This window comes from Carettochelys insculpta, chromosome 1, assembly GCF_033958435.1.
Source record: "Carettochelys insculpta isolate YL-2023 chromosome 1, ASM3395843v1, whole genome shotgun sequence".
In the NCBI taxonomy this organism is placed as follows: domain Eukaryota; kingdom Metazoa; phylum Chordata; order Testudines; family Carettochelyidae; genus Carettochelys; species Carettochelys insculpta.
In genome coordinates, this window is record NC_134137.1 from 53,298,246 (window position 1) to 53,317,703 (window position 19,458).

At 45.2% G+C, this 19,458-nt stretch overlaps 1 protein-coding gene across 3 annotated transcripts in view; it reads left to right on the forward strand.

The window, feature by feature from the left end:
• PDS5B (PDS5 cohesin associated factor B) overlaps window positions 1–19,458 on the forward strand; it is a 312,170-nt gene that overhangs the window by 61,309 nt on the left and 231,403 nt on the right. For all 3 annotated transcript variants that reach the window (XM_074986372.1, XM_074986368.1, XM_074986369.1), the window contains exons 4-6: window positions 3,881–3,967; window positions 4,056–4,153; window positions 13,208–13,334. In XM_074986372.1, coding sequence (XP_074842473.1) covers window positions 3,881–3,967; window positions 4,056–4,153; window positions 13,208–13,334 — 312 coding nt within the window. The remainder of the gene's footprint in view (window positions 1–3,880; window positions 3,968–4,055; window positions 4,154–13,207; window positions 13,335–19,458) is intronic.

The window sequence follows — 19,458 nt, forward strand, 5'->3', positions numbered from 1 at the left end:
AAGTTACAATTCTAGTTAAAACAAAATAGGCTACTCTGTACCCAAAATCAAATGGTTAAATCATGAAATGAAAATTCAGCTTGCAAGAGGATGCACAAGTTTTCCTTTCACCACATGGATCATGTCCAAGTATAAATCTTGTCAAACTAATCTGATAGCTTTCTTTCATAGGATAACGAGCCTTGTGGATAGGGGAGAAGCGGTAGATGTGGTATACCTAGACTTTAGTAAAGCATTTGATATGGTCTCTCATGATATTCTTATTAAAAAAAAATAGGCAAATACAATTTAGATGAGACTACTATAAGGTGGGTGCATAACTGGCTGGATACCCGTACCCAGAGAGTAGTTCTTAATGGTTCTCAATCCTGATGGAAAAGTATAAGTGGGTTCTGCAGGGGTCTGTGTTAGGACTGGTTCTGTTCAATGTCTTCATCAACGATTTAGATACTGACATAGAAAGTACGCTTATTAAGTTTGCAGATGATACCAAGTTGGGAGGGGTTGCAACAGCTTTGGAGGATAGGGTCATAATTCAAAATGATCTGGATAAATTGGAGAAATGGTCTGAGGTAAACAGGATGAAGTTTAATAAGGACAAATGCGAAGTAGTCCACTTAAGAAGGAACAATCAGTTTCACACATACAGAATGAGGAGAGACTGTCTAGGAATGACTGCAGCAGAAAGGGATCTAGGGACTATAGTGGACCACAAGCTAAATATAAGTCAACAGTGTGATGCTGTTGCAAAAAAAGCAAACATAATTCTGGGATGCATTAACAGGTGTGTTGTGAACAAGACACGAGAAGTCATTCTCCCGCTCTACTCTGCGCTGGTTAGGCCTCAGCTGGAGTATTGTGTCCAGTTCTGGGCTCCGCAGTTCAAGAAAGATGCGGAGAAATTAGAGAGGGTCCAGAAAAGAGCGACAAGAATGATTAAAGGTCTAGAGAGCATGACCTATGAAGAAAGGATGATAGAATTGGGCTTGTTCAGTTTGGAAAAGAGAAGATTGAGGGGAGACATGATAGCGGTTTTCAGGTATCTAAAATGGAGTCATAAGGAGGAAGGAGAAAACTCGTTCTTCTTGGCCTCTGAGGATAGAACAAGAGGCAATGGACTTAAACTGCAGCAAGGGAGGTTTAGGTTGGATATTAGGAAAAAGTTCCTAACTGTCAGGGTGGTCAAACAGTTGGAATAAATTGCCAAGGGAGGTTGTGGAATCTCCATCTCTGGAGATATTTAAGAACAGGCTAGATAGATGTCTATCAGGGATGGTTTAGATAGAACTTGGTCCTGCCATTGGGGCAGGGGACTGGACTCGATGGGCTCTCGAGGTCCCTTCCAGTCCTAGTGTTCTATGATTCTATGAAGTGAAGGATGGAACTTTATCTAGGGTAGCTTATGTCCACGAAGCTGAACGTTGCTATGTGAAACTTAATATTAACTCTTTCCTGATGTTGGTGCCGAGATGAAAGTTTCATATAATTATTCATAGGTTTGTTGTCCTTGGTGCCAGGGTCAGTGAGAATTGATATACCTATCCCTTGATTTACAAAATTTTAATTTATGAATTTTCGCACAGCAATGTAAATGTATACCTATTTTTGAATTTACAAACATTTTCACTACAAAGAACCACCATCCTTTGTCTGAGTGTCCGCTTCTTAAGCAATCAATGTGGAGGAATACAGCAGAATGCAGTGTGAGGCTGACTTATTTCCCTCAGCCACCCAGCTCTTCCCATTTGGTTCGCATGCTTCATTGTGTTCATGTCACCTTGACTGTGAGTGATACTCATCTTCAGTTATCTTTATTTGTGATCGTCATGCGTCCTAGACAAGAAAGTTTCTTCAGAAGCTGTCACTGAGGCCATGTAACCAAGGAAAGCAATATCTGTGACTACCAAACTTGAAGCATATGTTGGTGGAGCTAGAAGTTGCATTAAATAACAAAGGCCGGGGTGCAATAATGGGTAAAGTTGAAAGGCTTTTAATATGTTGGATTGACAGCCATAATGAACGCAACAAGCCTTTGAGCCTCCGCCTCTTAAGGGCAAAAGCCCTGTCTTTGAGGACCTGAAGAAGAAAACCCAGGAAGAGAGGCAAGTGGGGCCACCAAACTAACGTTCAAAGCAAGTTGTGGTTGGTTTGAGCATTGTAAAGTCTGTTCACATTATCATAGTCTGTGTGTTAGAGATGAAGCATCATCTGCTGATATTCAGGCAGCGATCATTTTCCCAGCTGCATTGTAATGGAAAATTGAGGACATAATTTAATGTGGACAAAGTAAGACTTTCCTGGAAAAGAATGCCTTCTCAAGCCTTTATTTCAAGCGATAAAACAAAAGCAGCAGGTATCAAGGCCTCGAAGGATCGACTGACGTTACTTCTTGGTGGAAATTTGGAAGGAGACCTGAAGTTGAAGCCTCTCCTTGTTTACTGTTCGGAAAATTCGAGGGTGCTTAAACAAGGCATCGTTACCTGCTGTCTGGAGTTCACATCAAATGGCATGGGTAAGAAAGGTTTTTGCTGATTACATAATAAGCTACCATTCATCCTTCATCTCTAAAATATTTTGCTGAAAATAACTTGGATAATAAATGTCTTCTGATCCTCAATAATGCCCCCCATGACCCTATCAATGCTGAAGACTACGGTGATAACATTTGATCTTTTTGGCCCTCAAATAACACTTCCATCTTTCAGCCAATGGATCAAGGCATCATTGCTACATTTAAAGCTCACTATTTGCAGCTGGTGATGAGTGTCTGATATCTGCATCAGACGGAGAAGACAAACCAACAATTAAGCAGTTGTGGAAGAACTACAAGTTCGAGATGGCTATAGAAATTATCATAGCTGCATGGAATAAAATTACTCCAAGTATCCTGAATGGTATTTGGAAAAAGCTATTGCTGAAATATGTTAATGATTTCTGTGGTTTTGAGGGTGAAGTGAAAGACATTCAAGTTCTGCAGCCCATCTCGTAACTCAAGCCAGATTCAATGAGGTAGACACAGATGATGATCAAGACCTGTTATTGTCACATGATGAAGAATTGACTAATGAAGAATTAATTCAGCTGGATGCATAAAGGTTATCAGAAAATGAGGAGGAAGAATTGGCTGAATCACAAAAAATGCTGGACACTGAAACGCACTTAAAAGTTTTCAGTGCATTGGAGGTATCTGCACAAATTCTTGATGACAATGACCCAAACTTAGAACAGAATTCAGGATGCAAGAGACAAATTCATGAAGCTGTTTGATGCTATCAGGAGTTGTACAACAGGAAAAAGAGGGCTGCAGTACAAACTTATGTCACTTTTTCATCCCTCAACCTCATCACTTGCTCATAAACCCTCATCACTGTGAGCTGATCCTAAACCTCAAAAGCTGAAAATAAAACCCTAATTAAGGAGGTTAAAGTTATTACGGAGCTGTTTCTGATGATGACGCAGATGATCCAATGGAAGTTGTGTTAACACCACCTTCTGTACTGCTATCTAAGCATAGACTAGTAGTAATAAATGTCAGAAAAAAGCAATGAAGTGCCTCTGTTCTTATTATGTTTGTATAGTATTGTAACATATCTGGCAAAAAATATTGGGTAATTTTTTGGGGGAGTCAGGAACTAAGTCAATTTTTTTACAGTGAAATTAATGGAAGTTTTATTTTTGATTTATGAATTTTCACCTTACAAAAGTTTTCATTAAACACAGTGTTCGTAAATCAAGGGATAGATGTATTTCTGTATTTGTGTGAGTTCTGTAGGGAGCAATGCAGTTAGTGGTTGAAAATGAATATTTAGAAAATGTAGATAAATACAGTCATACGTTGTGTAATGAAATAAATTACTATAGTTTGCACTTTTCTTTTTAGGATATATTCATGTTTATAACAAGGCAGCTGAAAGGACTAGAAGATACAAAAAGCCCACAGTTCAATAGATATTTTTATTTACTTGAGGTAAGCTAAGAAATATACTATTTCTTATTATGACTTTTTCAAATTCTTGTAATAACTCCTATACATTTTTCTTTCTCCTCCAACACAGAATATTGCTTGGGTCAAATCTTATAATATATGCTTTGAGCTAGAAGACAGCAATGAAATTTTCACCCAGTTGTACAGAACACTCTTTTCCGTGATAAAGTAAGTATATTTTGATGCAGTTTTAATAATATATTTCAGGAAAACATAGTTCTAATCGAAAGATTGAATTTGTATGTATACTTTTTGCTCATTAAAGTTATTAGTCTGGATATTGTAGTACTCAAAGCTTAACAATTTTATTTTAAGAATTCAGTTTTATATATACCTAGTAATACAGGATTTAAAATGCTTTGCTGGGGAGAGGGGATTGAGCCCTTCCGCCTCCTTTTTTCCATAAATCATGATTGTGTAATATCACAATATGTTAGTGTTTGGAGAAAAATATTAAATGCTTTGAAATTTAGTATGTGATGTTTAAATATTATCTGAGATCAGAAGTGTTGGAAGTGTTGGCAAGGTGGCATATGTTAGGACAAAAAAAGAGATCTTATTTTGGCCCTGTTCTTCTTGGTTTTGTCAGAATAATATCCTCAGAGCAAATGAATCTTAAACAAGCTTCCTAGCTGAAAATTTAGAAAGCATTTCTTGTAGAAAAGGTACTGTTTTTGTGTTTACTGTTTCTGTTAATCTTTTGAAATTCTGTCCCAATTAAATAAATGGTGCAGATGATAGGAACGAAATACATTTAATCTACTTTGGAAGTGCCTGTTCTCACATCCCATCTTCAGTAATGACCCTACTTCGTCATTCTGTGTTTTGCTGCTGTTCTTTATTTTAGTGTAGGTTGAAACTCTCTAGTCCAGCATTCTCTCATCTGCAACATCCAAAATCTGGCACAGTTTTAGTTAGTTGGACAACCACTTAACATGGATGTGGCCATGTTTCCTGAGGTCCCATAAAGTTTGTTTACACCCACCAGTCATAATTTTCAGGCTTTTACACTATAGTATATAGTCAATTTTAAGACACTTGGCTTGATTTTACAATGAGACTGCCTTAAGTGCAACTACCAGTAGGTCAGTTTTAATGTGTGCTAAAGTCGACTTTCTCTCGTTGACCCTTGGATACAGCGTAACACCAAGTTTGAATTAATGGTAGTGTGGAAACGGTGTTACTTTAAATTCAGTTTAATTGGCCTCAAGGTATCCTACAGTGCTCAGAATGTGTATGTTCTGCCTGCTTTCATCTCCAGGGTTGCAGGAAGTAGGAAGCAGGAAGCCCTGCAATTTGAATTCATTTCTTTGTGATCAGCATGGCGATAGCTTCTAGTTATGAAAGAGAGCCCCAGCATGGAAGCATCAGGAGAGCCAGGATCTGGTTTTTGTCTGGTGGGCTAGCCTCCACCCCACCCTGCTTACATGGCAGCTTAGCTGTGGGGATCAGACTGTGCATGTCTTGCCCCGTGCAGGGTGAAGCCTTCTTCCCTGTACAGGATGTAGCAGGAGAGGCCGAGACATCTTTTTTTCTGCGCTTCACATTTGTATGTGGCCGGCACCATGTGGCAGATGGGTTAGCAAACACCCCACTACAAAATGTAGCTAGCCCTCGCCCTGCCACACCACGTGCCAGCTGTGCAGTAAGGATCATGCGTCCAGAGAGAAGCATGTCTTGGCCTGCGTGGTGTGAAGGCTTGTATACTTCACATTTTCCAGGGCTTACCAAGTGCCGGGGGCTAGCTCCCCAGTGGTAAATATTTTATGGGGGCTTGTTCCACCCACCTAGGCATGCACAGACTGAACCACGTCAACTGGTCCCTTGCCAATCAAGTTTTGTTGTGGAGCATGGCCCCTGGCCCCTGCTCCATTACTCTCCATTCTCAAAGTATGTGGCTTGGGGGAGCCATACTCTAAGCAGTGGCCTGTTTGCTGAGTTTTTACTGGGGGGGGGGGGGGGAGAGTAGCTGAGTGACCTGTTGGCACGGTGTAGTCAGCTGGGTGCTCCATAAGGTTATTTTTAAAAGTCACTGTCGTTCCCTCCTCCTCCTCCCCCCACCCCCACCTGGTTGGGATTAGCAGAGCAACCTATTTACATAGCCTTGGTGTTCTGTGCTGTTGTTTACTTCTAATTTACCCCTAAATGTCTTCCAAGAGCCAGTAAACAGAGAAAGTGTTGGTAATGCTGCTAGACAATATTGACCTCCCAAGATCTAGCAGATTCTCTTGTATGGCACTAGTTAGGTCCTGAGGGTGCTGGACTAGAGAGGTTCAAACTGTGCCATACTTTTCTGGTTACTTGTGTGGGCTCTTCTACTGTTTGGGACTTTAATGTCTGCAGTGAATTAACAGTATTATTTATGCATTTAACTTTCCCAATTTTGGGCTTTATGGTTTGATGGTATCTGTTATTCTTCCTTGAGTGTCCCCGTGGGTGCTCCACGATAGGTGTCGGGCTCGCCCCGGTGCTGCAGGTCGGATCTTTCTAGCATTTTTTGCCGGACCGCGGATGCACTGGCGCGCGCCGCTCCCTTGCACACTCCCAGCCATGTGCGTGATCCGGTCCTCGCCAGTTCCTCTTTAACCGCCATCGGCTGCAGACGGAATCCGCTCAGGCTACGGCCAGAGTTAGCATATTTCATGTTTTTAAAGTGTTTAGAGTTTCTTTTTCAGTCTTTTAGCTTAAGTTAGCTTGTTATTGTTTTCAAAAAAAAAAAAAAAGAAAAGAGTAAAAAGTAAAGTTTTACAGCCTTAGTAGCAAGCGGAGCAGCGGAGGCCCAGGGACATGAGGCCATTAGGCCTCCTGCCGCGGCAGGCTGAGTCCGAGAGGGGAAGAGGCACAGAGGAGGTGCTAAGTACCCTATTAACAACTCAAAGACTCACCACAATGTCCTCTTTAGGATTCAAAAAGTGTGAGTCATGTCGCGAAGCGATGCCGGCCTCCGATGGGCACAGTCAGTGCATTAGGTGCCTCGGGGAATCTCATGTCGCCCAGAAATGCTCCTTCTGCGCAAAGTTCACAGCCAGAGCAAGGAAGGACAGAGAGATGCAGCTGAAAATGCTGCTCTTTGACAAGGCCCTCCAGCCAGACGTGTCGTAGCGGCCTCAGCAGGAGGGACCCGCAGGGGCCCATAAAAGGAAAGCTGCTTCCCTAACCCCATCAGCACAAAAACGGAGGAAGCTTTCACCAACCCGATCCCTGCCGGCAGCCACAGCAAGCGGGACGGGTGGAGTGCATAGCCCCCAGCCGCAGTCACAGCTGAGCGGCGGAGGCGGCGCGGAGACGCACGTGGCAGAGGCTGAGCCTCCGATAATCAAACAGCCGCCCCGCTCTGCGGGCAGGGCGGCGGCCAGGCAAGCGCTGGAAGCGGCGGCACCGCAGCTAGCGGCACCGACCCCCAGGGAACCGGCGGTGTAGAGCTCGCAGGCATGCGGTCTGCAGGCACCGGGGGAGACCACCCGCGCGGCACCACAGCGGAGCGTGCCGAGCGCGGCGCAGACAGCGGGGCCGAGATCCCTGATGCGGAAAGGGGTGGAGCCAGCCCCACAGGGGAGGGTAAAGGCAGCACAGAAAACCCGGCACCGCAGCCCTTCTCCAGACAGGGCTGCAGGGCTACTCGCTCTAAACCCTCCACTTATGCTGCGGACTCCAACGAGGCGGCAGGGGTCACCTCCAGTATACCCTGAGCCCCCATCCCCGTTCCTACAGCCAGCATCACCATGGCTCGGACCACCATCGCCCTTCCTGGGCTTTGAACCTCTGGAGTACTGCCACAAATCACTCTCTTAATTATCTCAATCACCCAGACGATCTCGCTCCCCCAGACGCAGGGGGTATGCGCCTCCAGAGTGGTCCAGGTCTCCATCTTCGGAACAGTGCCCGTGTTGCCATGGTCGCCCCTATCACGCGGGGCATAGACACCATAGGCATACTCCCAGGGACAGATCCCCCCCAGACGGTTCAATATCCCCGAGGGCAATCGCGGACAGGGACGGAAATGCAGATATCTCAGGGGGAGTTGATTCTGGAACCCCGAGATTTTCCCTCGCAAGTATCTAGTGAGAGGATGTATCACCGTCAACAGGACCCGGAGGGGTCCAGAGAGGCTTACCGTAGCGGTTCCTCACTATCTTCCCCTGACAAGGCCATGGCCCCAGGGGACGTCCATCCTCCGGACGATCTCAAAGAGTTCCAAGAGCTGTTTAAAAGGGTGGCCTTCACGCAAGGCATCCAAACAGCAGAGGTGCAGGAGAAACACCATAAGCTCCTTAAAAACCTGAGATCTCCGGCCTCTTCCAAAATAGCTATTCCGCTTGATGAAGCAATCGTGGAGTCTGCCACCACAATATGGCAGACCCCTGCGTCCACTCCGCCTATAAACAAGAGAGCGGATAAGAAGTACTTCGTCCCAGCGAAGGCATGGAGTTCCTATTCAGCCACCCACAACCAAATTCTCTGGTGGTGGAATCGTCTCAACAGAGGTCGAAAACTTCTCAGTACAAGACAGGGGGAACGGACAAAGATGTCAAGAAACTAGAGTTGTTCGGCAGAAAGGTCTACTCCTCCTCTACCCTACTGTTGAGAATGGCAACTTACGCAGCGCATCTAGCAAACCATAGTTTTGACAACTACTCCAGGCTGACTTCCCTCATGGACTCGCTTCCAGAGGTCAAGAAGCCGGTGCTCAAGGCCATCGTGCAGGAAGGCTACGCAGCCTCGAGGACAGGAGTTCACATTGCCCTAGACGTAGCGGATACAGCAGCACGCTCAACAGCTATGGCAGTGGTCATGCGCAGGGAGTCCTGGCTCCAGACATGGGGTATCCCGAGGGATCTGCAGGCGAAGATCGTTGATCTGCCCTTTGACACGCAGAAGCTGTTTGCAGTATCAACCAACTTGGTCCTTCATTCCAGTAAAGACTCAAGAGCTACTCTCAGGACATTGGGGATTTACACCCCTCCATACAGGAAGAAAAAGTATTACCCTCAGCAAAGACGGTACCAGTATCAACCACAGTGTCCCCAGTACCACAGGGGCTACGAGCAAGGGCGACATCAACAGCACCAACAGTACAGAACTCCCAGGCGATGTTCTAAACAGAGCCGTGCGTCCTCGGGGCAGGGCCAAAGGCCACAAGTTTGACACACAGATCGAGGGCTGCACTATCACTACCATCGCGCAATGTCATCCGAAGCTACTGTTCCACCATCGCCTCCGACCATTCTACGACCAGTGGCAAAAGATCACCACAGACAAATGGGTACTGGAGATCATGGCCACGGGTTACACGATTCTCTTCCAGTCGCTCCCACCGCCACAACCTCCACCCAGACCCCACCTAAAGGACGCCTCCCACGAAGCGAGACTCAAGCTGGAGGTAGATTATCTTATGCTTATAGGGGCAGTGGAAAGAGTGCCGGAGCAACTCCGAGGGAAAGGGTTCTACTCAAGATACTTCCTCACAGAGAAAAAGACAGGAGGCTGGAGGCCCATCCTAGATCTTCGAGGCCTCAACCGGTACTTGCGCAAGCAACGCTTTCGGATGATCACAGTCGCCTCTATACTTACGGCACTGGACGATGGAGATTGGTTCGCAGCCCTCGACTTACAAGACGCCTCTTTCCACATAACTATTCACCCAGCTCACAGGCGTTTTCTCCAGTTTATGGTAGGCAAAGAACATTTTCAGTACAAGGTTCTGCCGTTTGGTCTCTTCTCGGCCCCCAGAGTCTTCACCAAGACCTTGGCAGTGGTGTCAGCCTACTTGCACAGACAGGGGGTGTTTATATTCCCATATCTGGACGACTGCCTACTGAAAGGGGCCTTGGAGGAGGAGGTACTTTGCATGATACGCGTCACAGCAGACACGTTCTCTTCGCTGGGCCTGGTCATCAATCTGGCAAAATCAAAGATAGACCCCGCACAGGACATAGAGTTCATAGGGGCATGTGTGAATTCCATCACAGCAAGGGTTTATCTACCAGATGCCCGCTTTCGCGCCATTGGTTCCCTCGTGCAAGTCATCACCTTCAGCCCTACAGTGCTGGTTCTGACATGCTTACAGCTGCGGGGCCACATGGCAGCAGCAGCGTTTGTGGTACAGAACGCCTGATTGCATATGTGCAGCATGCAGCACTGGCTGGTGAGCGTCTACAAACCGGCAGCACACACCGTCCACAGGGTGGTGTCGCCCACAACAGAGGTGCGCAGATCCCTGCAATGGTGGGTGAACCCCAAGAACATGCTAACAGGGGTGCCCTTTCACCAACCACAAATATCTGTTTTTCTCACTACCGACGCCTCCCATATAGGGTGGGGAGCACAGATGGGCGAAAAGGTGACGCAAAGACTGTGGTCCTCCACGGAACAGTCACTGCACATAAATATACTGGAGCTCAGAGCAGTGTTCAATGCCTGCAAACACTTTTGAGGCCATATACAAGGCAAAGTAGTCGGGATCAGTACAGACAATACCTCCACCATGTTTTATATAAATCGGCAAGGAGGAGCTTGGTCCCGTGCCTTATGTGCGGAAGCAGTCCGATTGTGGAACTGGTGCATCGCCAACAATATAACCTTGAAAGCCTCGTATTTACCAGGCGCTCACAATGTGAAGGCAGACGAGCTGAGCAGGCGCTTCACACTCACACGCGAGTGGCAGATCCGTTCCGATCTGCTACGACTGATTTTTCGTGCATGGGGTTTTCCCCGGGTAGACCTGTTTGCCACTCCACACAACAAGAAGTGCCCACAATACTGCTCCAGGGCAGGACTGGGACGGGGGTCCCTGGGGGACGCATTCGCCATCTCGTGGAGGGGCCCCCTGCTCTTTGCATTTCCTCCCACAGTGCTTATCCGCAAAGTCTTGCAGAAAGCCAGGAGAGAGAGAGCCCTAATGATCCTGATATTCCCAACGTGGGATCGACAGCAATGGTTCCCCGTACTCCTGCGCATGTCGGGCTGTCCACCGATGCCCCTCCCGGTGGCTCTGGATCTGCTCACGCAAGCCCAGGGGTCCATAGTGCATCCACAGCCCCGAGGCCTGCGACTGCAAGCATGGTTAATCCATGGCTTTGCTCCCTAGAGAACACACGTACGGAGGGAGTGCAACAAGTCCTAGAAAGTAGCAGGAGGACTTCCACCAGGAAGCCCTGTAAGCAAAAATGGACTCGATTCACTGCATGGTGTTCTACCAACCAATTAGCCCCCCTTGCTGCGCCTGTACCTGTAATACTAGAGTATTTACTGGACCTCAAGAGAGGCAGACTCTCCCTATCCTCATTGAAGGTCCACCTTGCCGCTATATCAGCTTTCAGACAGGAAGAGGAAGGGCACACGGTGTTTGCCCATCCCATGGTTACCAGGTTCCTCAAAGGGCTGGTAAACCTATACCCCCTCGGAAACCGCTTCCACCTTTGTGGAGCTTGGACCTGGTGCATAATGCGCTACCGGGACCACCGTTTGAACCCTTAGCCACGGTTTCCCTCCACCTCCTTACGATAACGACGACCTTCCTTCTCACAATCACGTCAGCTCCCAGGGTGAGCGAGCTTGCGGCAGTTATGGAAACGCCACCCTGCACAGTATTTTCCAAGGAGGCGGTAACCTTACGGCTGCATCCAGCCTTTGTTCCCAAGGTTTCTTCAGAGTTTCATATTAATGAACCTGTAGTTTTACCCTCGTTTTATCCAAAGCCTCATAACTCCAAGAAAGAGGTGCGCCTACACCTCCTGGACATGAGGATGGCGCTGGCTTTCTATATAGACAGGACTAAGTCCTTCCAGAAAACGGATAGACTCCTTGTCTCTCTCGCTCCCAAATCAAAAGGAGAAGGTCTCTCTTCGCAGAGAATCTCGAAGCACATCGTATCCTGCATAAAAATGTGCTACGAACTTAGACTCCTTTACTGGCCCCGCCTAGGACTCACTCCACTAGGGCGGTGGCAGCATCAATAGCCTTTTTCAAGGGCATTGCGGTAAAAGACCTTTGCAGAGCGGCGACCTGGTCATCCTAAGACACCTTCGCCAAGCATTATGCCCTTCACCGGGTATTTCAAGAGGATACCCATCTCTCGACAGCGGTCCTCTCGGGGGCAAGCTGCACATGATCCGATTACCCACCTCCTATGTTGGGTTACTGCTGGGTAGTCACCTAACGTGGAGCACCCACGGGGACACTCGAGGAAGAAAGAAGTTACTCACTGTAGTAACGGTGGTTCTTCGAGATGTCCCCCCCGTGGGTGCTCCACCACCTGCCCATCCTCCCAGCTTCGGATCTCTGTTTAGTATTTTTCAGGAGCATCCGAGGCGGTTGGTCAAGGAACTGGCGGGGACTGGATCGCGCATGTGTCCGGGAGCGCGCAAGGGAGCAGCGCGCGCCGGCGCATGCGCGGTCCGGCAAAAACTGCTGCAAAGATCCGACCTGTGGCGCCGGGGCGAGCCCGACACCTATCGTGGATCACCCACGGGGACACATCTCGAAGAACCATCGTTACTACGGTGAGTAACTTCTCTTTTTACATCATGTGAACATCTTCAGTAATCTGTGTGCTGGTGTAAGTAAATCAAACATCTTTTATGTGAACTTTGCCTTGGTTATTCCTCTGCCACATATATATGTGCATATGTAACATTTTTTGTTTCGTACATTTTATAACATGTACTTAGAATTTCAGTTATAAGACTTTCAGATTGAACGCTAGGAGAATTGTTTTAGAAAGATGTTCATATTGTGGTGGGGGGGGGGGAGAATTTTTATTATCTGCGAAATGTGTGTTTTTCTCTCCCTTCTATAGAGTAGTATACAGAGAACGAAAATAGAGAATACAAGAAAAATTATACAGTTCGCACTCCATAAACTGTGACACTCTTGTCTGGTAACATCCATGGTGCTGCAGGACCACAGATGTTCTGGGGCCAGGATCCCTGATGGTCAGAACTCAGATAAAAGGAGGGCTGACTCCTAACCATTCCATGGCTGCCGTGGCAAATTCTCTCATATGGGACTGGGCAGGTCTGCAGGGTACTAGAACAGGGATGTCCAGCCCTTTGTAAAAAATGGCATATAGAACCTTTTAATTAATCTGATTGCTCAAAATGAAATTTTGCCCTACTTTTTAAAAAGTACAGTTTCTGGCATTGTTTTGTAATTGGAGGTGGTATTTTATATTGTAATATAGTACATTTTTATATGCTAAGAAATTCTACCTTTTAATTTCAGCAATGGTCATAATCAAAAAGTACACATGCACATGGTGGATCTGATGAGCTCTATCATTTGTGAAGGAGATACTGTGTCTCAAGAGCTTTTGGATACAGTATTAGTTAACCTAGTGCCGGCACATAAGGTAAGCCTTAATAGCAGTTGAATTTTGTGGCTAGATCACATGGAAGCAAATTTATTGGTGTCCTAGAGGTATCCTAGGTCACATGGATCAAATTCATAGGAGAAGTTGTGGGATGAGGTAATCCACTATGTTTGGTTGATTTAGCCTTTTTGACTCAATTTATCTAAAACTCATTAACTTTTTCATTGCTTTCATTGAGCTGTCATAAACTAAAAATGTTGTCTTTTTAACAGTAACCTAATGTAAATATTTTTCTTTGTAAACTTTATTTGCCTTTTAATTTGTCCCAAAGTTAATTGCGTGTGGCATCTTTTAATGGTTTATGGTTAGTAAGAACCTTGCAATAAATGTTTCCCTTCAAACCAAAGTTAGTACAATTAGTTTTATTTTTAATTATGTTTATGATTTTATAGTTGTACATGCATGAATGTGCCTTAGTACCACTTTCATAAATTATTTGGAAGGGCAGGATAGTTAATTGAACTAATTATTTTTTTCTCTTGATTTGGCAACTGTGTCAATGACTAAGTGCATCATACTGGCCGTGTCTACACTAGCACAAATCTTCGAATTCGAAGATTACTAATGAGACACTGAAATACATATTCACCACCTCATTAGCATGCTGTTGGCTGCGGCTCTTCAAAAGTGCTATGTTTCTCTGCTGCACGGCTCATCCAGATAGGGGTCCTTTTCGAAAGGACCCCGGGAACTTTGAAATCTCCTCATTCCTATCATTAGATAGGAATAAGGGAATTTCAAAGTTGGCAGAGTTCTTTTGAAAAGAACTCCTGTCTGGATTGAGCCACACAGTAGCTTCGAAGAGCCATGGCCGGCGACATGCTAATGAGGCACTGAATATGTATTTCAGTGCTTCATTAGTAATCTTTGAAATGGCCATTTGCTAGTGTAGACATAGTCAATGTGTTCTCAACATTGTGACATCAATAAAAATGTTAGGAACATGGTGGTACACAAACTACTAGAAGGACAGATGCTTTACCGTGACAGCTTACATGCAGTCATGTGGTTATAACTAGGCAAGCTAGAAAAGACTGTTTTCGACTTTTTTTGTTTGTTCGCATTATCACCAGTGTTCTCTGGAAGTTGAGCACTTGTGCAGCTGACCAGGAGATATTCCAGTGCCTCCCAGTTGACTGACACAACACCCACAGTGGACAGCATGTGTTTCTGTTGGTGGTTCACATCTGCACAAACCTCACCGCACATAACAAAATGTATTTTGCCCATGGATGAAAAAAAAATTAGAGCGAACACTGATGATCACTCTTGAATTTTTAAAAAGGAAATCATGATTTGTTCTGAGGTGAGGATGAATGTGTGATGATTTCTCAAGGAACAGGGATACAAGATATAACTTAGAGAAAATGATGCAAAGTTATATAAGTTACAAAATTCAGTTTTCTCAATGTAAGATAGCTTTGGAAATGTGACTGCTTGAATTTTGGACTCCCTTGGATGTACTCGGGGAGAACAGATTTTTTAAAAACTAAATTGTATATTGAATAGAGGCCTCTGGGGCTTTTTGAATGTTTTACTGCTATAGGGAGGCTACAGTAAATGGAGATGTGAAAGATTTGGATTGTAATGAGTGCTGCTTGGTATTAGTGATTTGTACTTTTTTTTTATGGGTAAACTGATTTCAGCAACTTCAGAACACTAAGGCCATGTCCACACTACAAATATAACTTTGAAATTGCTTGCTTTGAAGTATAACTTCTAAGTAAGAGACTTCGAAGTTGAGTATCTACACACACCCTGCTTTGAAGTAGGGCACTGTTCCATTCCTGGGAAAGGAGTAAGGACTTTGAAATTGGGCTCTCTTACTTCGAAGTTAACTTTAAAGTAAGGGAAAAGGCGTGCAGACTCTTTGTAGCTACTTCGAAGTAGTGCCTAACTTCAAAGTTTATTCCTGGAGTAGACACACTCTCACTGTGGTTCACTGGAAGAATTGCAGTCAAACTTTTAAAGAGAATAAGCAAGGTAGTACAAAAACAACAAGAAGTTCTATGGTACCTTATATACTAATAGATATTTTAGAGCATAAGCTTTCGTGGGCAAAGACCTGCTTCATCAGATGCATGACTGGGGGGTGTTCCATAGGAGGGTTTGAAGAGGGAGTCTCAGTCAAGACTTAATATTTTAATTCTGGAATTTATAAGTTGGAATTTGACCACCCTCACTTCCCATGTGCACCTCACAAAGTCAAGTCATTGCTGCCACCCACAAATTGGCTAACATTGACTGTTGCGGTAGTGCATTGTGGGAAGCTACCCCACAGTTCCCCCATCCCCATAGCATTCTGTGTATGCTCCCTGGTATTGATATAATCTTCCCACATTGCATTTTCTTCATTCCCCTCCTGATCCCTGAAAATATGCCGGTTCCTAGAAATAATGCAGGGAGCCTCAAAATTAGAAGAAAGAGGATAGAAAAAGCTAGGAAAATAGAATTTTTTGTTTCCCCCCTACATTATATTGTCAACATGAGTGCAGCAACTATTCTCACCTGGCCATCCACTTGTGCCAGTTCCCATCATTGCATGCATGTGATCCCTGAAAATAATGCAGGAGCCCGGACTATTTATAAAGTGAGAAGAAAAAGGATAGGGAAGTATAGGAAAAAGAAGCAGGCACTGAGAGCCCAGTTGACATGGTCCCTCCATGGGCAATCAGCCCCTTACAGCTCATGAGACTTCCCCCCTGGCAGCAGCGAGCCTCAGTATGGGCTCTTCCCTGGCAGCAGCAGAGGTCCCCTTGTATCTTAGCCACCGGAGGAGACTCCACCCCCCCGGCGGCAGGTTCAGTGGCGGGTGAGTTGAGCTGGTCCTTCTCCATGACAGCAGCAAAACCCTGAATTTCTTAGCTGCCAGGGAAGACTTTTCCCTGGCGGCAGCAAAGGCCCCTGGTATCTTGGTTGCTGGGGGAGACTTTCCCCAGTGGCAGCAAGCCCCTTGGCCTCCAGGGGAGACTCTTCCTGATGGCAGCAAGCCCTGGTATGGGTGAAGGGGGGCAGTACATTGGGGGGCCAGTTGAAGTGGTCCTTCCTCATGGCAGCAGCAAAGCCACCAGTGTCTTAGCCACCAGGGGAAACTTCCCCACGGCATCAGCAAAGCCGAGAATATCTTTCCTTCCCTTGGAGCCCTAAACATGTGACTGGCAGCATGGTGAGCACTAAACAGCAGATACAGCCTTTATTGGGTTGGGTTAGGGGCTACCCATGTGATGTGACTGAGCACAGGTGAGACCCAAACTGTGTGGCGCCTGTTGGAGAGGGAACAGGATTCGCACACAAATGTAAACTGCTGAGAAGAAGTTTCTTGGCATGTTATGGGAACACCCCCCCATCACAGTCTTGTTCACATGTGGTACAGTGGGGCATGGGTTGGCGTCAGGCAGCCCATAAAAATAACAAGTGTACAGATAGCTGTGAACTTCCTGCAGGGACTCTTTGAATGGGCATATGTGCTCGCGGCACTAATAGCGCAAAAAAAAAAAAGCAAGAGAAACATTTCTCAGGCTCTCATACTAATATGAGGCCACAGCTAAAAGCTCACTGCTTCCGCTTGGAATGGAGAGCAGTGGCCAGAGCAGAGCACTGAGCGGGTATTCTGGTTTGCATACGGGACACTTCTGGAGGCTAATAAATTTGCTTTTAAGATGTGGCACTTCCACACTGGCCTTTAATCGAACTTCTGTATTTGAGCTTGATGATATACCTGTCTGGTAACTGCAATTTTGTAATCTCAAGATTATTGCACCCTAAACTGAGCTAATGGTATTTACAGTGAAGACAGTCACATGGTAATATTGAGATAACTGAATTAAATTTGAATTTATCTCATAGTGTGTAGACAGCCCTTGTCCGCACTGCAGGATAAGTTTATGTAAGTTACATAACTTTGACTTACTGTGGCATCTACACCACACTATCATCGGAAGATGGTTCCCATTGATAGTGCTGCTTCTCTTTGAGGTGGACTGCTGAAGTCAAAAAGAGAGCCCTCTCCTATCAACTTAATATCCCACTGGATCAAGTTCAGCAGTGCAGATTTAGTCTGCAGTGAAGACAAGTTTTTGGAAAGGGGCAGTTTGTGTTTCTTCAGGAATGCTGGGAGGAGCCAGAGGCTTGGTAGGCCAAGATCAGTCTAACTAGGCTATTGAGTATTCTACAGTGTTAGGTTTTTCATCATCTTTCAGAGGGAGTCTTCCCTGCCAGCTCAGCTCAGAGTACCAAATTGTTTGGAATACAAGCAAGTTGATAGTCTTCCATGCCTCCTTCAAATTGCCGCCACCTGCATTATGAATGGGAGGGAATTTTAGAATGCCACCCTTCTTCTCTACTGAATTCTTACTGAAGGTGTTGGAGGGGGGACAGGTTGTTTCTCACATTTCTCTTCTTCCATCCCTTCAGAGCTGGTCTCTTGCATATACATTTTTCTCTCTAAGTATGGTGAGATATTTGCTCCTTAGGATTCCTAGCTATCTCTTCCTATGGGGGCAGAAGTTCACTCCTTACTGCTACAGATTGTCTACAAAGATGTTCCAATCTCTTTGGGTCTGCAGCAGTCCCACACTTTCCTGCAGACACTTTCATTTATTCCCACTGATACAGAAGTCTACCTGCCATCAGAAAGAGGTTGGTTATGGGCTGCACCATTTAAAAAAACAATCCTCATTTCTTCTGCTTATGTGCACATAGTTTACTATTTCCCTTAAAGACTCGGAATTGGACATTTAATCAGCTTGATTACAGATTTTTCCAGTGGATCAGTTTGGGAAAACAATACTATCACTTGTTATGTTGTAATCTGTCATTAGCTGAACTAGAAGTGGTAGGTGTTTCTCAAATTGGACAAGATGGAGAGCACTATAGAGCAGGGATGTTAATGTTTAACTCATAGGGATTAGAGCAGGCAGCAAAGGCAGAAGCTTTCCCACTTAGGCTGGAGCAGCCCCCGTGTGCAGTGGCCTTGGGAGGATGGAAGTGTGCACCATCCCATCCCCTCCCCCTTTTTAATCAGTTACCTGGTTTAACTAATTAAATGGGATTTTACATCATACTATAGAGTCAAACTTACAAGATAGTTACTTTAGAGGTTGGAAAGGTGGAAGAGGAAGGGGCTTAGTGATGTGTATATACAGCGTAGTTTCCTCTCATGCAGTGATTTTAAAAATTGTAATAACTTTAGCCATTTTCCAATATTTTTGTGTATAAGAGATTAAATATAAGTAGTGCAGGAATTGTTATATTTTTTCATAACAGAGAGATTGTACTTTTTTCCCTACCTGTTTAAGATTGTATGGATCATATCTCTTCCCCTTGGTTGCTGAACAACATTTGAGTTAATGACAACTGTTTCCAACCTGGGAAAATAAACTGAAGTTGGAAATTTTCTGGCAAAGTTTTTTTTCTCTGTTGGAAATTGGGCTAGAGGCTCTTCCACAGAATTGTGTATCTCCTGTGTAGGGGCATGCAGTCCACTTGCACACAGCACAACCAGGGACAGCTGTTGGTGAATCTGGTGCTTGCCCAATAGGCAGGATTAGGAGGGGTATAGCTGTGGTGGAGGAGCTGTCAATGTGGGACACTATTTCCTGTGAGCACTGGCCCAGTGTGCTCCTGCTTTTGTCATTGTTGTCCCTTGTAGGTCTGTGGATATCTACGTCCACGGATATGAATTTTGTATCCATGCAGGCCTCTAATCACGATTCTGAAGCTGATTATAGGAGCTGTTGGCTGCTTTTTCTGCTAATTTTTCCAACTAATTTAAGAACTCCAAAATTCGTCTGTCAGCTCTTCTACAAGTTCATGTAGACCTGTTAAGCAGACGGTTTACATCTGACTGTGAATAGTTTCTGAACCTATCTTTAGTTTCTTTGGGAACTTGAGAAATGGGATTAGTCTCATGTGGCTCTGTTTTGCCCTACATCTCAACTAAAATGTCAGAGGAATTGCTATACCTGATGTGTTCTTGTGATTTGTAAGAGTTCATTATGCTTAACTCCAAATCTGATGATTTCCAAGAGTTTTAATGAAGTCTTAGCAATACTTAATTTCCGTGATTGTCGTTGTATCAAAGTCTCATACAATTTTGGCTCCT